This window comes from Malurus melanocephalus, unplaced genomic scaffold, assembly GCF_030028575.1.
Source record: "Malurus melanocephalus ecotype Western Australia unplaced genomic scaffold, MMel_1.1 scaffold_438, whole genome shotgun sequence".
Lineage (NCBI taxonomy): Eukaryota > Metazoa > Chordata > Aves > Passeriformes > Maluridae > Malurus > Malurus melanocephalus.
Genome location: NW_026623670.1, coordinates 286272 through 304428, shown reverse-complemented (window position 1 = coordinate 304428; position 18157 = coordinate 286272). Strand labels below are relative to the sequence as shown.

At 41.0% G+C, this 18157-nt stretch overlaps 1 protein-coding gene across 2 annotated transcripts in view; it reads left to right on the top strand.

The window, feature by feature from the left end:
* The first annotated feature begins 6634 nt into the window (after nucleotides 1–6634).
* ZFR (zinc finger RNA binding protein) overlaps nucleotides 6635–18157 on the top strand; it is a 46889-nt gene continuing 35366 nt past the window's right edge. For both annotated transcript variants that reach the window (XM_057380155.1, XM_057380154.1), the window contains exons 1-2: nucleotides 6635–6721; nucleotides 6928–7012. In XM_057380155.1, the coding sequence (XP_057236138.1) occupies nucleotides 6685–6721; nucleotides 6928–7012 (122 nt within the window). In that variant the 5' untranslated portion in view covers nucleotides 6635–6684. The remainder of the gene's footprint in view (nucleotides 6722–6927; nucleotides 7013–18157) is intronic.

Genomic DNA, 18157 nt, shown 5'->3' with positions numbered 1-18157 from the left:
TGGGCAGCCCAGAGTCAATGTCCCTGGAAATGTTTAAGACTGGGCATGGCACATGGTGCCATGGTCTGGTTGACGTGATGATGTTGGGTCATAGGTTGGACTCRGTGGTCTCAGAGGTCTTTTCCAAGTTGATGTTGAGGTTCTCTGAAGTCTCCCTTCGGTCTCAACAGGCCGAAAAAAMCCCCAAAAATATAACCCAAAAAAAMCAACCCCACAGTAGTTCATAAGTAGTAGTGTTTCTTTCCTATGTTTCCTCGATGCCACCCAGGCGTGAGGCGGGCAGTGGCTGCGGTGGCCTTTGCATAGCGAAACCACGGCCCCGCCACACCTGGGGCGCCTCTCGACAGCCCTTCCTGAGGGTTTCCTTTCTGCCACCAGAACCCCCTTTCACCACCGGTGACTCGGTTTCCTTCTCTTACCGCAGRGCTGTGCATCTGGGGACCAGAGAGCATCAGAGCATCCGTCCTGGCAGGCACCTCRGGGCTGAAGCACCGGGGATGGAACGCTAAAGCAGTCTCAGCACCTCTTTTAAACACCGACCTTTTTAAAAAACTGTCCAARCAAATAAAGAACTTGGAAACATATTGAAAACGTTGCTTTCTTCTATAGCTTGTTCAAACCGTGATGCATCCCAAGCATCCTCCTGAGGAGAACTTGACAGCGCTTAGTTCGTCTAAACGAGTTCTGTTTCTGAGACATGCCAGAATGGAAGGGAGGTGAGGAAAGGTCTCTCTGCCCTCAGTTTTGTGAGAGGAGACTTTGAGCAACCTTTGCAGACTGCAACAGGCCAGGCATGCTGTCAGAGCGCAAAGTGGCTTCATGTTGTGTCTTCTGTGTTAACAGTTTGAGCTTTTCAGTTTGTGTCGAGAGTTACTGGCATTGAAATACAGTCATAATTCACACAAAACTAACACAGCTTGTTATTATTTGCTGGTCACTGTTTGYAGCAATGGATCTTGTAGTCGCACTACGAGCAGTGACAATCCTTTAGACACCCAGTACCAGTTCTGTTTAGTCCTCATTCTTAGTAACTCTAGATTTATGCTTTTGCTACCACGTGGGTGCAAGCTTTTTGTAAAAAGTGCAAGCAAACTATAAGAAATAGGAATTGGACTGTTATCCCAATCTTAGCTTCCAGATACAGTTGGTGCAGGCAGAATGAGGTATTGTCTGATCAGCCTCCCTATTTTCAGTAACGAACACCTATTAATAAAGTGTTTAAAATAAAAAGACTTTGGCTTTTTTAAAATTGCAAAGATCTCTGTTAGTTAATACGGATCAGAAAAGCAAACATGTTACAAGAGGGGATAAGTCCCCAAATTCAGCATGAGCAGCTGCAAGTCTTAAACAGTGTTTCTGAAAAAGTACTTAAAAGAGGTGGGCAAAGAGGTTTTTGGGGGGATCCGTAAGGTCCTTAGAGCCCTCAAATATTCAAATATACAATTCTTATATCTGACCTCTGGAAGATAAAAATATGGTTGTTTATAGMGGAGTCAAGKCACAGTATATCTGCATGCAGGCAATTATCACCACTGCACAAACACCAGGTTTGTCAAGCCATGTATTTGCGGAAGGTGAACTGATGATACTGTAATACTTAATGCTTATCTTCAACAACAAAAAAAAAAAAAAAAACCCTGTTCCACACAAGATCATCTCCAAACATGGAATAATCATCAGTAAAAAAATATAATTACTCTTTTCAACCAACTTTCACTAACTTTTTTATTTTAGAAGCATGAGAGTTGGGATGTTTGTAATCCCTGTATGCCTTGCTTTCTTACAGGTCAATAYCCAGTACAAAAAGAATATTCAGGTTTTAATCAAATCACCAACAATTCTTTCTGCATTTTTAATGAAGTCTTTTAGCCTTGACRTAAATCAAACTGACTAAAACAAACATCTTCTACTGGCTCTTAATGAGTTAATTTCACCCACCTCCAAAGCAAGCACCAAGTTTATTTTTACAACTGAATTCCTAAATAACAGGTCAGTGAGGRGAAGGGAAGGTTTGCTACAACTGGGGATTTCATGTTCTGCTTTTCAGTAATGATAATTTTCTTTTAGAAATATTCTGGTCATTGAGTGTAGCACTTGTTTGAGCTTTTGGTGAATTACCCTCACTATATTTTATTATGATTAGGAAAGAASAAAGAAGCTACTAAGAAAAAATGCTGGCTTTAGAACAGTGGGAAAGGAGCCATAATTTTTCCAAGGTAAATCTCTGCTGTTACCTTCTGAGTGAGTCATCTATCCCCCCRAGGGGTATAGTTCACTTTCTGAGCTCTTAAAATAGATTTTTGTAATGGGTTTGTTCCTTCATCAGACACTTTCCTTCTGTAGCTGCCTTAAAAGGGCTTAAATTCTTCTAGTTACTGCTTGATTGCCTCATTTCATATCCCACATGTCTTTGGCAGAGAAGAATGTCAAAGCATTATTTTTTTCTTCAGTAACAAATTTTAGCATGCAGATTTGAATGGGAATGCTGAAAAATATGCACTCGTGCTTCTGATTACATAGCAATTACTAACTGTAATGGATGACTCCTCTGGTTAGAAATAGTAGAGCTARCAGGAAAAGCATTTTGGGGCAAACCCAAAGAGGGACAGCCTTTAAAGCTTTGGTGTACTGTGCTCAGTTTAAAAAGTGGAAGAAGAAATCTGCTGTGAAAGGTAATATTATAATATGGACAGTAGTTTTATTAAAGTGTCAGGAAAGAAAGAATAAGAGATGCTACCACGCAGTATTTTTGATTCTGGAAGTGGTTTGTTTCTCATGTGCATTGTGTAATTTGAGTTTGCATGAGWATTTGCATAACTTTCTATTATCTTTGGAAGTGGGGTTTTTTTTATATTGTAACCTAAAAACTAATAACTTCCATCTGTGGTTTAATAAATTGCTTTATATGTTTTAATATGTCTGTTGTTCTAGTCACTGTGCAATGTCTAAACCCTGTTGTTAAAAGTAATACCTTTTTATTTAACAATTCCAAAATATGAGGTCTTTGTCTTTACAGCTTAAAAAAAACGTAATTTCACTTTAAAATAAGAAAGTTGTTAGGCTGGTGATGTCTTGTCTTTCTAGCTATCTGAAATCATTTCCAGGTGATAAGATAGCATTGGACTYCATATGCTGATTGTAAATCTTGTTCTAACTAGAGCATTTACAAAGAGAGCACTAAGTATTAAATTACCTTTTCAGGAAATRAAAGAGCTTCTTTGTTAATATCGTCTGTGCTGTGTTGGAAAGCTTTAACCTTCTGCTGCGTGGCTCTGCCCTCTGGTGGGCACGCAAAGGCTGGCTCAGAGCCCGATTTTACGTAAACTGGAAGGTTGCCTTCAAGAAACCTTACCTAATCTYACTTGGCAAATCTTGAGATTTAAAAACATTTCGTTTTCTCCACTGTGTTTCRACCACAGTGTTTCAGTCCTGTGGCAGCAGCAGAGACATGTATCTTGGAAGAGTAAAGTAAAATAATAAGATTGATGACCCTGTGTGTATTATTATGGTACTTTCTTCTTCTTACCATATTTTGGAGATCTCTTCTCATACAGTTGAAATGGAGGTCGAAAATGTGTTTTTCTGAGTGCTAGCTTGCTTTCCMTTTTTGTCTGTGGTATTTTTAGACACTTTGAACTTTGAACAGATAGAGTATCTGTTGTATTTAATTCCGAATTAAAGATCTGTGTTCTGGCAAATGTTTTCATTCTGCATCTTATTGGCTGTTTTTCTGTAATCTTGATAGTATCAGGGAAAGAGAATTTTCTGTTTCCTATTTTARAAGTATGTTTTCCATGTTTCACTGAAGCTTTTCTGCCTTTCTCCTTCTGCCATGGACTTGTACTTTATCTCTCCATGTATTTTCCTTCCAGTTAAATATACAGACGTCAATAAAGGTCAAAATGCCCTTAAGGATGGAATCTGAATTTATTACTCTCTCATTTTGGAGCAATCTGATACATGTCTTAAGGAGATAGAATCTTGTTTTATAATCCACTGAGGTTTTTTAAGTATAGACCGTCCTGCAGAATCTGATCCTGCAAGCTAGTAGTAGCATAAATAGATGTTATGTAATAGTTCACAAAGTCACCAGGAAGCAACAGGTTCTTATTAGGAAACTGCTGAGGGGAAGACTTGTGTATTACTAGTGCAAATTTTTTCCAGGAAAAATGTAAACCTTGATTTTTATTCTTTTTTTTCTTTTCTTTTGTCACACTGAGAAAGTATGACTTCTCATAAACTATGTTGTAATCCTTTTTAAGTGATATATTCAGGAAGACTCAAAATGCAAAATTCACCCAGTAAAGTAATCTGAAACTTCTTCTGAAACTGCAGCTGAATTTGGCTTCCAAATGGCAGCTTATGCTCAGAAATATGCAGGGCTGAAATCACAATGTAAAGGGTGTAATATYTGAATTATAACTACTAGAAATTACGTGGATTAAGTAAAGTTATGAAACCGAAGTCAAAAATCTTCATTATGAGTAAGAAAGCTTTGGGGGGTTCTGGGGCTTTTTTAAGGCCACAAAGCTGAAAAGATGGTAAATATTCCAAGTTTATTTGGGACAATATAATACACATTAATGATTCTATATATTAATAATGTATATATATATATCTCTACATATATATCCATATAATGGAGAGAGTCTACAAGAGAGTCACCAAGTTGATCAGAGAGATGGAGCACTCTACGAAGAAAGGATGAAAGAATTGGGTTTGTTAARCCTGGAGAAGAGAAAGATTTTKGTTGATCAGGGTCTTCCAGTATCCAAGGGTAGACTACAGTAACAATGGAGAGAGACTTTTTCTATGAGGACATGKAGTGACAGGACAATGGGGAATGGCTTCAAACTGACAGAGGGTGGGTTTAGATTAGGTATTAGGAAGAAATTCTTTACCATGAGGGTGGTGAGGCCCTSACAAAGGCTGCTGAGGRAAGTTGTGGATGCACCATCCCTGACAGCATTCAGACAAGGCTGGATGGKACTCTGAGCAACCTGTACAAGTGAAGAGTGCATGGCAGCGGAGTTGGAATTAGATGATCTTTAAAGTCCCTTCCAACCACAGCCAATCTGCGATGGTCGTTCTGTGAAGTTTACCTCATAAATGAATAGCAGTGTCAGGCCTGCSTACTTTGAAAACATAGTTTTGGTGATGCAGTGATAGAAAAARTGTCTGTGTATGTATACAGATGCTTATATTTTTAATGAAATGTGTGTTGAATATTGTCTATTTATCAGTATATTGGATGGTTTATAACTGAAAAAAAAAACTTGAAAGACAGTGAAACAAAGAAAACTTCTGTTTTCTTCTTGTCCAAACATCATGATCGAGTGGTCTAATTATGAACAATTTTTAATAAAAGATATAAATATCTAAATCATATCTCTATTTATAATTTGTATATCCTGAGGTGTTCATAGCAGAGGTTATATCCTCTACGTTCTTCTGTAGAAGGTTGCTGTAGAATATAYAGAATTTTGGATTAAGGCTTTTCTTTTATAACCTGTAGCAATTAAGTATCCACCCAATAGCCACTTTCTTCACAGAAATGCACTTTTTCTTTTACTGTTGTGCTTGTTTAGGATAAGAATGAACAGAAAGCACAGTAATATTCAGTTCCTATGCAAAATTAATAATAATGAGTAAGAAATTATGTTCAGTGAATTGGCAAGGATATTTGGCATTGGAAGCARTTGTACTTTTTTGCAGTTGCAATAATGTTACCTTGAGAAAGTACTTTCCTCTTCTCATTTTATGAACAATAATATCTTTGCAGTCTTACTGCCCACGACCACAGCTACTGTGCAATATGGGAACTGCCTGCTTTTGTGAGGATGGGAGGATGGGAGGACATCCGAACCAGGTGTGTTTTGAGTAGGGTTGACTTGTAGTAAATAAATAGTTCTGAAATTATACATTTTACTTAATCCAGAAGTGTTTTACGGATCTTGATTAGTTTATGAATAATGCACACTGTAGCACAGACAAAATACATAAATGGGATGAAACTATTTAARCATTTAAGTTTTGCTTTGTTCAGAGTTTTTGGGGATATCTGATGGTCAGAGGGTTGCCAGAAGGAGGGGCAGAGACACGGGGAACGAACCCTCATTCAGTGCCTTTGATCGGGAGGTCACTGCACTGGCCGCAATGTGCTGCCCAGGCGCGTTTCAGGAGTGATCTGGCGGACTGCTGGCTTCTGGAAAAGTCACACGAATRGGCCTTGTGTGGGTGAGGCTGTACCAGTGTTGCACGCGCAATGTCTACACAGGAACTATGGCGGAATTCTACGTGTCATATACATATGTATGTCTGCATGTGTGTATATACACACATTCCAGAGCTGTCCCGAGCGCGGCTCCCCATGGCCGGCTATCGGGACTACATCTCCCAACGACCCCCGCGCACATCCCGCGCCTGCGCACGCGAGCTCCCGCCACGGAGGTGACTCCCCGTTGCACGGGCGGGAGATTTGCGGCGGCCGGACTACATCTCCCAGCGACCCCCGCTCACATCCCGCGCCTGCGCAGGCGGAGCGGGCCCGGCCGCACTCCGCCGTTGTCGCCGTCGGTGGGTGGGTGGGGGAAGGGAGCGAGCGGGCGGAGGAGGAGGAGGAGGAGGAGGGAGGGGGGGGAGAGTTGAGAGTTCACCCGCCGCCGTCGTTGCCAGGCCGGACTCATGATTCCCATATGCCCGGTAGTTTCGTTCACCTATGGTGAGTAGCGGTACTCGGCGTGTCCGTGCTTGGGGAGAGGGCGGCGGGCGGGGATCGGTCCTGAGGTGCCGAGTCTGACCCGGCGCTCCCGCGCTCTTTCTCTCCCTTGTCCCTCTGTGTGTCCCGTTCTTCCCCCACCGCCTCCTCTCGCCGGGCCTCCTGTCATGGCCCCGGCCGCCGCCGCCCCTCGGTCGCCGCCGCCGCAGTGCCCAGCCGGCTGGGGGAAGATGCCAAAATGGCCACCGGCAACTACTTTGGATTCACCCACAGCGGGGCTGCTGCCCAGTACAGGTAAASACCGCTGCGACCCCCCGGGAGCCCTCCGGGGCCCCTTTCCCCTGCCGGGACCCCGGGCAACTCCCGCCGCTTGGCCCCTGCCGTGGGTTGTGCCCGGACCCTCCCGGCGCGCCCGCGGGTGTGTGTTCTTATGCCTGGGGGTGGGAGGTGGGGCTGGGCACGGCGGAGAATGAGGAGGAGGATGATCAGTAACAGCATCGGCTCCCCGGGCCCTTAGATTAAAATGGCCACTTGCAGTCAGTCARCAGCACTGGCGAGCCTCCGTGGTGTGCCGCCCCCAGGCCTGTCTCCTAACTCAGCTTCGGGGAACGCAGGCCTTGCTCCCCAAGGCTGTCATTGTGGGAGCACGGAATCCCTGCTAAAATACGCTGGAAACCAGCCTRAGGGAGGCTGGATGGATCAGGGAGAGAAGGAGCACCGGAAAACACAGGGAACTTAATCCAATTGAAGTAATGTTATGGTTAATGTGTCTTAAGAAAGTACAGTAGGTACTTTCAGGGACAGGTACCGTAAAAGAAAAGTCTCATTCTGATTTCTAAGGCCAGGAACAGTATTCTAATGGAATTTGAGRTCCTGTGACTGTGCAGACAGTATGCACACTGGGTCTTACCTGTCTAGGTAGATCCATCAATACAGATATGGTATAGACACCCTGCCACACGTCTTTGTATMTTTGTAGTTTTGTTCATCTAAATTATGGCAAGAGTGTTAAAAAGTAATTGGTAGCATAGATTATACCGCATTTTCTGACATCAGATTACTTAATTTGCAAAATGCAGTCAGGAACATCTTTACATTTTTTGCTTGTATTCGAGTGGCACCTTAAAGTCCACRTTTGAATCTGATGTTGCTCATTCCATAAATCTGTAATAAAGACCTTCCTTGATGCCTAAATTGTGGTGAATGAGAAAAAAAACCCGAAAGAATAAAGCAAATATATATCAGAGAATATTAACAAACAAGTGCAGGTATGTGCTACTAACTGATAAAAATTACATACCCAATTTAGTTTTAGGAATGTACACTTTTGTGGAKGTGTTAGAATAACTCTAAGTCTTTTTTTCTGTTGATTTTTTTTCCCTGAACTTGGACATGAAGTACATTAAATACTCTACTGTTTAAAAGAGGATGAAACTTAGCTCATCTTCTAGTTCCCTTGGGTGCTCACAGTATGTGTATGTGCTTGCATTTTACATARTAATTATAGTTAATATATAGGAATTCATATAGGACTTTTTCTTAAGTATAAAAGTTCAAAAAATAATAAACTGAGATCTATATGCAGTTTCGAAATGCAGATGAATTTTTGCATTCATCTTTTATTGTGGGACTRAGGTGGTCTTTAGGTTTAAAATCCTGAACAACTCATTTGAAGTTTCTTTTTGAATTGCTCTATAAAAACATAATTGAAATAAYGTTCAAATTTAATAGTTGTTTTCATGGTCAATCCTCAATGTGTTCTTGAGAAAATGAAAAACAGATCAAAAGCTCTTTGCTTCACTATCATAAGTTCAAGATACTATTTTATTTCCTATCTGTTAAAGACTCAACATCCTGTAAATGGTTTGTGTATTTACCACATCTGTAAGTGAAGAGACACAGCAATCAGTGTTTAAGCAGTCCTTTCATAGAGAAGGAGTTTAGTATTTTGAGCTGTAAACACAAGAGGCATTAAAATGTCTGAAGGGGAGCTTACTCTCACGAAACAGTAAGGACATTGGTAGGTCCTTACTAACGTGTTTACAGAGTGTTAAAAATCATGTATTCCACTCCAGTATATTTGAGAAAGAAATGATGGTGGCAGGGTAAAATGGTAGGATTTAGTATTACAACAAGTCCTTTAAGTTTGTTTCCAGTGTTTRAAGTGACAGTTCACAGAATTTAAAAAATCACTCTTGGAATAGTAAACAACCAAATGTTTTTCTACATATTTAATACATAGATGAGCCTCATAAATCTTAAAAAACAAAAGGTGTTTCTTGTTGATGAACTAATTATGGATTTTTAAAAAGTTKCTCAGAGTTTTAGGAAAGCAAATCACACTTGCAGTTGAAGTCTTTAATTTTTTGCATCAACACAGTTTAGAAGTCCTGACACTGTAGTCTTACAGCAAGAGATAGAAATTCTCATAATAAAAACAATATTGGTTTTTGAAGGTTCTCTCTTGACAGAATGGCTGCAAAAAATTCTGATATGTTGGAAGAAGAGTAGTCTGCAACTTTAGATGATCTTAGTGCTCCTTTATGATAGTAATCAGAATTTTATTGATTCAGCACTTAGTTCAGCTAGTTGCAAAAAAAGTCTGTGCAATTCTTTTTAGCATACACCCTTTTCCTGTGATACCTGAAAGCATGAATATCATAAAATATGTTAAGTCTTCATCTGGAAACATGCAAAAAAAAAAAAAAATAAAAGCCTAAACCTTGCTTCAGGAGGAAGAGAGTCTGAATATATCCTGTTCCATTTCAAGGAATAGAACAGATTCTTCCAGCTGGAAGGGACATACAGGCATTGTCCAGCCACCTGCCTGACCAGTTCAGGGCTGGCTGAGTTCAAGCACGTCGTTAAGGGCACTGTCCAAATGCCTTTGAACACTGASAGACAGGGGCATCGACCACTTTGTGTGGGAGCCTGTTCCAGTGCTTGACCACCCTGTCTGTAAAGAAGTGCCTCCAGCTGGCCAGTCTAAAGCTCTCCTTGTGAGCTGTGAACCATTCCCACCTGTCCTGTCCCTGGATACCAGGGAGAAGAGCTCAGCACCTCTCTGTGCCCTTCCCYTCCTCAGGAAGCTGCAGAGAGCAGTGGGGTCACGCCTCAGCCTCCCTTTCTCCAAACTGGACAAGCCCAAAGTCCTCAGCTTTTCCTCRCAGGAAGTTGCTTCCAGCCCTCCCACCTGTTTTGTTTCCCTCYTTGAGACAWATTTAAGTACCTTCACATCCTTCCCCACTTTCAGGGCACACAATGAGGCTGCCCCAAGGCTGAGCCCAGTGGGATCATCTCCTCTCTGGGCTGCTTGTGCCGGGCTCAGTGCTCAGAGCTGCCCAGGCACTGCTGACCCACACTGAGCCCAGCCCCAGCCAGCCCCACATCCCTGTGTGCAGCTGTCCAGCCACTCCTCTGCCACTTCACACCAGTGCCTGGTGTTATTGCAKCCCAGATGTGCAATCCAGCWTTTGGACTTGTTASTGTTTACTCCATTAATGGCTGCCCAATGCTCCMGTGAACCTAGATCGCCTCTGTGAGGCCTTGTGACCCTCAAGAGATCCACAGCATCTCCCAGTTTAAATCATCAGCCAACTTGCTAATGCTGCACTCAACTCTTGTTAGGCAGACAGATGTAGCCCCATTCAGTACAGCCCTTTGAGTGCTGCCATCCAGCTGGTTCTTCACCCAGAGCACTGCGAACCTGCTCTTCCCACTGTTGGACAACTTGTCAAAAGGATGCTGTGAAGAACAGTGTTACCAGCTTTAGTCAAACCAGAACTGCATCTACTACCTTCCCTTCATCCAGTAGGCGAGTGACCTCATGAAAGGATAGGTTGGYTAAACAGGACTTTGTGAACCYGTTTTGACTGTGACAGATGATTGCATTGTTCTTTAACAATTCTTTCACCTTCCAGTAGCACTTAGTGTCTCCATAATTTTTCTGGGATCTGAGGTTACACAAATAATTCTCCAGTTCCTTGTTTCCTCTCGCTTTTGTAAACGGGAATAACATTGGCAGGCTTCCAGTCAGCAGTGACCTGCCCAGCCTCTCAAGGCCTTTGGTAGATGATTGAGAGAGGTCTGCTGTAATGGCTGGTGGCCCATTCAGTACACTGCTGGCTGAATATCATCAGGGCCCACAGAGATGTGGGAACGGAGTTCATAAGCTGGTCTCTTAGAATTTCAGTGTCCACAGTTGTGAATCTYCCTCTCAGAAGACTGAAATGAGAGAATCTGCTTTACTAAACAGCAGAAATAGCTATTTAGAAAAGCTATTTAGCAGAAATAGCTTTTCAGATAGCTGAAAAGTGCTATTAAGGAAAGTTTCTGTATTTAATTTTAAACTTGGTGGAGACCAGTATAAACCCTTTCAGAATTTTAGTTCCTCAAAATGACAGTAYTCTGCATTATTAGTAGTGAATCATAGGATCATAGAATATCCTGAATTAGAAAGGACCCTCAGGGAACAGCTGAGGAAAGTCCAGCTCCTGCCCCTACACATCACATCCCCAAGAATCACACAGCATGCCTGAGGGCATCGTCTAAACACTGCTGAAACTCTGTCACACTTGGTCCTGGGGAGCCTGTTCTAGTGCCCAGCCACCCTTTGGGTGAGAAACCTTTTTCTGATAACCATCCTAAACCTCCCCTGRCACCACATCAGGCCATTCCCTTGTGTCCYRTCACTGTCCTCTTCACTGTCCCYAAAGAGAAGAGATCAGTATCTTTCCCCTCTGCTTCCCCTTATGATTGTGTTGAAGGCCACAGTGAAGTCTCCCCTCAGTCTCCTCTTCTCCAGGCTGAGCAGACCAAGTGACCTCAGCCAYTCTCACACAGCTTCCCCTTCAGACTGTTCACCATCCTCATGGCCCTTCTTTGGACATTCTGTAGTGGCTCAATGTCCTTTTTACATTGTGGTGCGCCAAACTTTCCCCAGCACTCGAGGTGAGGCTGCCCCAGCCCAGAGCAGAGCGGGACAATCCCCTCCCTTGTCCGGCTGCCGATGCTGTGCCTGATCCCCCTAGGACAGGGTTGGCTCCCCTGGCTGCCAGGGCACTGCTGGCTCATGGTCAACTTGCCATCGACCAGGACTGCCTTTCTGTGGTACTGCTTTCCAGCCTCCTGTTCTCCAGTCTCTCCACACATTCAGAGTTATCCTGTCCCAGATGCAGAATTTAAATTAAAAACTGTAAAGACTGTGGAGCTGTTACTGGCATAGAAGTCACTGTGTCTTCCTGGAATTCCAGTTTATCTGTGGCCATGGTGGATCATTTAAATACTCTCTGATCCTTCACATGATGAAAAAATTTAGCATTAAATACTGATATTTGGAGCAGTTCTAATGGCCAGATTGATAGCTGCTCAGGTAGTAAATCTTGCATTTGGAAAATTGAGGAGTACTGGGTTGTTCCTGTTTAAACCCAGMCAGCATCTACACGAATAAGTACTACACAGCTTCTTSCTCACTTCCCACCCACCCTGGTGAGCAGGAGAATCAGAAAAGTAAAAATCCTGTGTTGAGATAGGAACAGTTAATAGYTGAAAGAAAATAAAGTATAATGATATGAATTATAGCAGTAATGCTAATAAAAATAATGGTAGTAATGAAGGGAAAAGGAGGAATAAAACCCAAGAGAAGAAAGTGATTCACAATACAGGTGCTTATCATCTGCTGACTGACGTTCAGCATGTTCTTCAGAAGCAAATCAGCAATTCCTAGTCGACTGCCCCTAGTTTATAGACTGGGCATGATGTTTTGTGGTATAGAATATCCCTTTGGCCAGTTTATTGCTCCCACCCAGCTCCTTGTCAGCTGGCAGAGCATGGGAAACTGAAAAGTTCTTGACTAGGAGTGAGCCCTACTGAAGAACAACTAAACCATCTGTGTGTTAGCAGAATAATTTCATACTAAATCCAAAACACAGCACTGAACCAGCTCTGAAGAGGAAAATTATCTCTACCCCAGCCAGGGGGGTAGACATGCAGGACAGGCATGCAGGACTTGATGATAGTATTTAGTATTTTAACAGTATTATCAGTAAACTTCCTTCTGTTGACTAGGTAAGAAGAGGAATAGATTACTGTCTTTATTGTAAATACTAATTTTCATAAAACATACTTGAAATCTTGTTTCATATTTAATCAAAGATATCAGAAGAGCTAAGTGCCCTTTAAACCTGTAAATAATGTATTAGAAGCATTCTTGTTCTTTTTAGTGTTGATGCTGCATAAAATTTCCTGCTACCCTATTCATTTAAAATTCTTTGTGTGCACTATTCAGTAATAATATCGTGACTTACTGAGAGAAGCATTAGATTATGCAAATACTAATGCAGAAAATTTCTCTGAATATTACAAGACCTTTACAATTTGTGCTTTTTGCTAGTGGTGATAATAGGGCCTAAGCTTATAAACCTGCATGCAATGCAAACCTCATTTGTTACTTAAGTGATTATACTAATCCATCTGTTTAGGATCCTGAAATAAATGTGTCTTTTGGTGATACTAGTCTGCTTTGTGTGTGCTCTGAAAGCCACCTGAGCCACTGTGTATCTATTCAGTTTGAAATTAACATCCTAATATTGGCTTGTCTTCCACATGTAAAATAATACTAGCATTCTCAGTTCAGTGCTGGAGAGGCATAATTATGCTTTTAACCTTAATTTGGTTGGTTGAAATGCTGACGGAGAGATATGGGCATTGAGTAATGATTGGACAGAGAAGTGTGCAAATGTGATAGTTTCTTTTAATTAATCTTGTGTTATGGTTCTGGTTTCTGTTAAAAAGGTGAAGAATCTTTTAAGTGTTGTGAGTTTTATCTTGGTGATATTCGTGCTATGTCTTGCTCTGATGAGACAAGACACGGATGGGAGATGATTGGGTAGTTAGGAATGATCTGTTAACTTTGAATGGCCTTCAAGCAGCCTGAATATTACTGAGTGTGGCAAGCTGTCACAGATAAAGGCGATTTTAGCTGTTCAGGCTCAGAGTAGACTACAGTGCCTATGAGAGTTCAGGTTAGGATGCAATCTTCTAGGTGGCCATATGTAAGTGAACTCTTGCAATTGCACTTGGCTTGGAATTCAAATGTAGTGCACCTGGTTGCAGCATATTCAAGTGGTTCACTTCAACAAAAGAAAGTGAATTGCTGTGTGTGAATGAGTTGGCTATTGAGTATTGATTGGGGGTGGAGTGTTCTTTTCACATTTGCTGATATTTATAATTATTTTATCTTCAGTGTCTGCCCCAGTTAACTCTTCTTCGTTTAGACACTGGTTTGAATAGTATTAAGTCTTTCAGAGGTGTTAGGGCRGAAATTCACACAGGCATACCAGACCAAGTTTAAGGTATCACTAAATGTTATTCAGTCTTGTATTGTGAAAACAGGATAGTTAGGACAACCGTGAATAGGACTTTCTTCTGAAGACAGCATGTACTAGTAGACTTAAATTCATGTTAAGGGAAACATTTATTTRTCTTGCAGTACCTGCACCTTATTCTTAAAAGGCAGTGAAAGTAATCATGGCACAGGATGAAGCTAAAAACTCACACTGCTTGCTCTGAGTACTTTATGCCCATGCTCTCTTGAGTTCCRTCTTGACACATACACATTCTTAGCAGAAGATCTCTTTTGAATTAATGTGACAGCTGTTTGGAGCTGACTCTCTTTTGGTGAACCAATGTTAAGTTTTAAGTGCTACACTAAACATGCTATTCTAGCTCAATGTACACAAGTACTGCATGTGAATACATTTTGATGGACCTCTTTTCAAATCAGTGGTGTTCCATTCTCAAAGGAGATAGCCAACATTAGAAAGGCACTAAGGACCTCTGGTTTTGTTAACATGAGTTGTATGCCAGTATCCCAGTAGGCTGTAATGGGGAGACAGAAAAGGTAGTAATTGAGGAGGAAAAGTGCCTTGAGTCAGAGAAGTCTTTGTCATTTTGAGAAGGGAAGCTTGGCAGCTAGCTGAAATTTGCACCAGGCTCTTGTCTTTAGGAACTGAGCACTTGGGGAAGATTTTCTGTTAATGGTATAGTTATGTTCTTTGTAGTTGTATAATCAGAATGGATTGATGGTTGTAGGCTTAACTCTGRGGTGTTAAATTATGTGTAAAACTTTGTCTGCTACTGAAATATAACAATGGTAGCTTAAAGCATAGTTAYATTATTGGTGCTAGAAAAGCACAGTAGTAGCTTCAGGCAGGAAATATTGAATGTTTTAACAGTTTAGTACAATTTTCCATACTAGTGAAGTTTCTTTCCTTTTATGGAGAACTTGCCAATTCTAGTGTTTTTCTGTTTAGCATCTTCATTAATGGTCCAGATGTTAGGGCAGAGTGTACTCTCAAYAAGTTTGTTCATGACAGAAAATGATGGGGAACGACTTACATGCCAGAGGGTTACAGTGACATCCAGAGRGACTTCAAAGGGCTGGAGGAAAGGGCTGCCAAGAATCTGAGGAAGTTCAACAAGGGGAAGTGCGAAATTCACTGTGAAATAACAACCCCATGCACCAGTWTGTGCTGTGGGCCACCCACCTGGAAGGGAAAAGGACCTGGGGATCCTGGTGGACACCAGACTTGAACATGAGCCAGCAGTGGGTCCTTGCAGCAGAGAAGGGGRATGGCATCCTGGGATGCATTAGGCCAAGTATTACCAGGAGGGTGAGGGAGGTAATCATTTCCCCTCTTACATAGCTCCAGTGAGGCCACACCTGGAATCCTATGTCTGTTTCTGGGCTTCAGTACAGGAGAGATASGGACATACTGGAGACAGCCCAAGAAGAGGCCCACCAAAGATGCTGAAGAGTCTGCAGCATTTCTCTTATGAGAAAAGGCTGGGGGAGCTGGGGCTCTTCAGCTGGAGGAGGGTGAGGTGGATCTTCTTAATTAGTATAAATACCTGAGGGAAGGGTGCAGAGAGTTAGGCTTTCTTTCAGTGGGGCTTGGTGTCAGGACCAGAGGCAGGGGCACAAACTGAAAGATGGGGGGTTCCTTCTGAACATGAAGAATTAATTTTTTTTTACAAGAATGGCTGAGTCCTGTCACACATGGTCTAGGTAAGTTTTGAAGTCTCCAGATAATCAGAAACTGTCTGGAYACAGTCCTGGATGTGTGGCTATTAGTGACATTGTGGGATTGGACCCCTGATGATATCCAGAGGTCCCTTCCAATCTCAGTCATTCTTTGTGTCTTTGATTTTGACAGGGATAATGTTAGCAGTCTTTTGAGGAGGTAACCTCTCAAGCTCAGTTCTTTTTGTTTTGTGTGTTACCATTCAAGGCTGTTAAATAGACTTAAAAGAATCATCTTTTTGAAGAAAGAAGTGTAGGCAATGGGCTGTCTGTTGTGTGCAGCTGGCTAAGGAGAGGTTAATACGGAGCATATATTACATCACTGTTAAAGACACCTACCGTGTGTTCAGTGAACAAAACATGGCAGAATTTGATTTGATTTAAATCAGGTTGTGAGACTAAATGTACAGATTATATTAAAAAAGGGGTGTTTTGAAAACATGAGGCTGTTTATCTTGAAGGTGAATTACTAATAAGGGCATGGTTTAATTATGTGACTAGTTAGTGGCAATCACTAATTTGTGTTTGTAATGGCATGATGCRAAGAAGTTTTTAGAAAAAGGAAGAGGAAGGGAAAGCTCAAAATTGCTGCAATTCCTGTTTTTTTTAGGCTTTATKTAGTTAAACCATAGAATGCATTGCTGCTGAAATTTAGCACAATTCAGAAGGGGATTGCAAATTTGCATGCCTTCAAGGCCTGTCTTTGGATTCCTGGTGAATTGGATTACAGTGTTCTGTTCACAAAATTTTAAGAATACRAATAAAAAATTCTTGAAAGTTCTAAGAAGATACATTTAAATACTGAAAATTGTATGCCTGTAGTGAGTGACAGGCTCTAGAAATACAGAAGTAAAGTCATTCCTAAAGTACAACTACTGTAGTGCGATACTTCATTTCACCATTTTATGCTGTTTATTGTCAAAAGTATTTAGGAGAATAAAGCTCACTCTTTTTTTTCCTGTTAATTCTTACTTTGCTTTTGGTTTTCTCTGTCCATGTTTTATTAGCACATCTGAAACTTCATCTGAACAGTTATTCAGGAGTGCCTCTTCTTAGATTAGGATTCGAAGCAGTAGCAGATTGCACTGCTTCTAACAGTTTTTATAGAATTAGATCATACTTGTTTCAATCATCATGTTCCTGAAAGAACTGTGAAACTGTATATTTTTCCTTTTCTGCTATTAATAGAATAATCTGTGAAACTTYGAGAAACCTGGCAGTTAGATGTCACCAAATATGGTTTTCTTAATGCTAAAACGTTCCAATGTTCTTAGAAGGTACAAATCAAAAAATATATCCTAATTCGTGGAAGGTTTCATGCAATGTTTTCATTACTTGTATTTTAAGAACTATTTTAAGGCTAGCTTAAATGTTGTGCTAAGCTAGCATGAAAATCACTTCTTTAAATGAAAAAAAAGTGCAAGAAGTATGTTTTAGAAATAACTTCTGAGGAATACTGTCTTTTGGTTTTACTTGGTTTTAGACCAGGTCCTAATTCTCTACCAAAACAGCGCTCTTCAGAAAATTGAAGCTGAAAAATGGAAGTTGTTCTTTGCCTCTTGGAGGAGAATTTTCAGTGTTCAGCAACCTAAATAGAGCTGCAGTAGTAGCAGCGTTTGTGTGCATGTGTTGGTTGTTAGTACAGCAGTGTGCTGAGGATGAGCAGGTTATGGGCACAGAAGTAACAATGAATTTCTTTTGTTTTCAAATAAGTAAATCAAGTGCAATGAAAATMGAGGCTTATAGGGTACTGTTACATGCTTCCTGTATACATAACTYTTATATGCTATATATCTTACATGGAAGTAGACTGCCTTCTCCTGAAAATGTGTARTTCCTCTGACAGTAGCTGCTACAGATGAATTATCACATTTCTTAACACGACTTACTCTGCAAATATCTTATTGGGAAAATGAAGTATCTTACAATCTTCTGTTTTCTGTGAAAATAGATAGCATTATATCAAAATATTGTTTTTCTTTACATTGTTAATATGAAAAAGGTGAATAAATCTTTTTAGTTCCAATTTAGTTTTTAACAGAAAGCCTCCACCCTGTTATCTAGAAAAGGGGGCAGTAGCTGGAAATGAAAAAAGCCATTACACAAGTGTCTTGCAGAAGAGAATTMAATATTTGTTTCGGCATTGCTCCGAATACTGTGTTGTTCTTTGGTAGTCCAGATCATTCAGTGTTGCTGCCTGGCAGTAACTAACAAGGATTCTCCTGTACTCCATCTAAAAAGCTCTCATCTAAGCTTTGTTTTGTGGAATAATGTTTATTTGCAAACCTACCTTATATGGCAATTTAAATTAGACAAACATGATTTTGGAACTGAAGAACAATGTTTTGCCAAGTAGG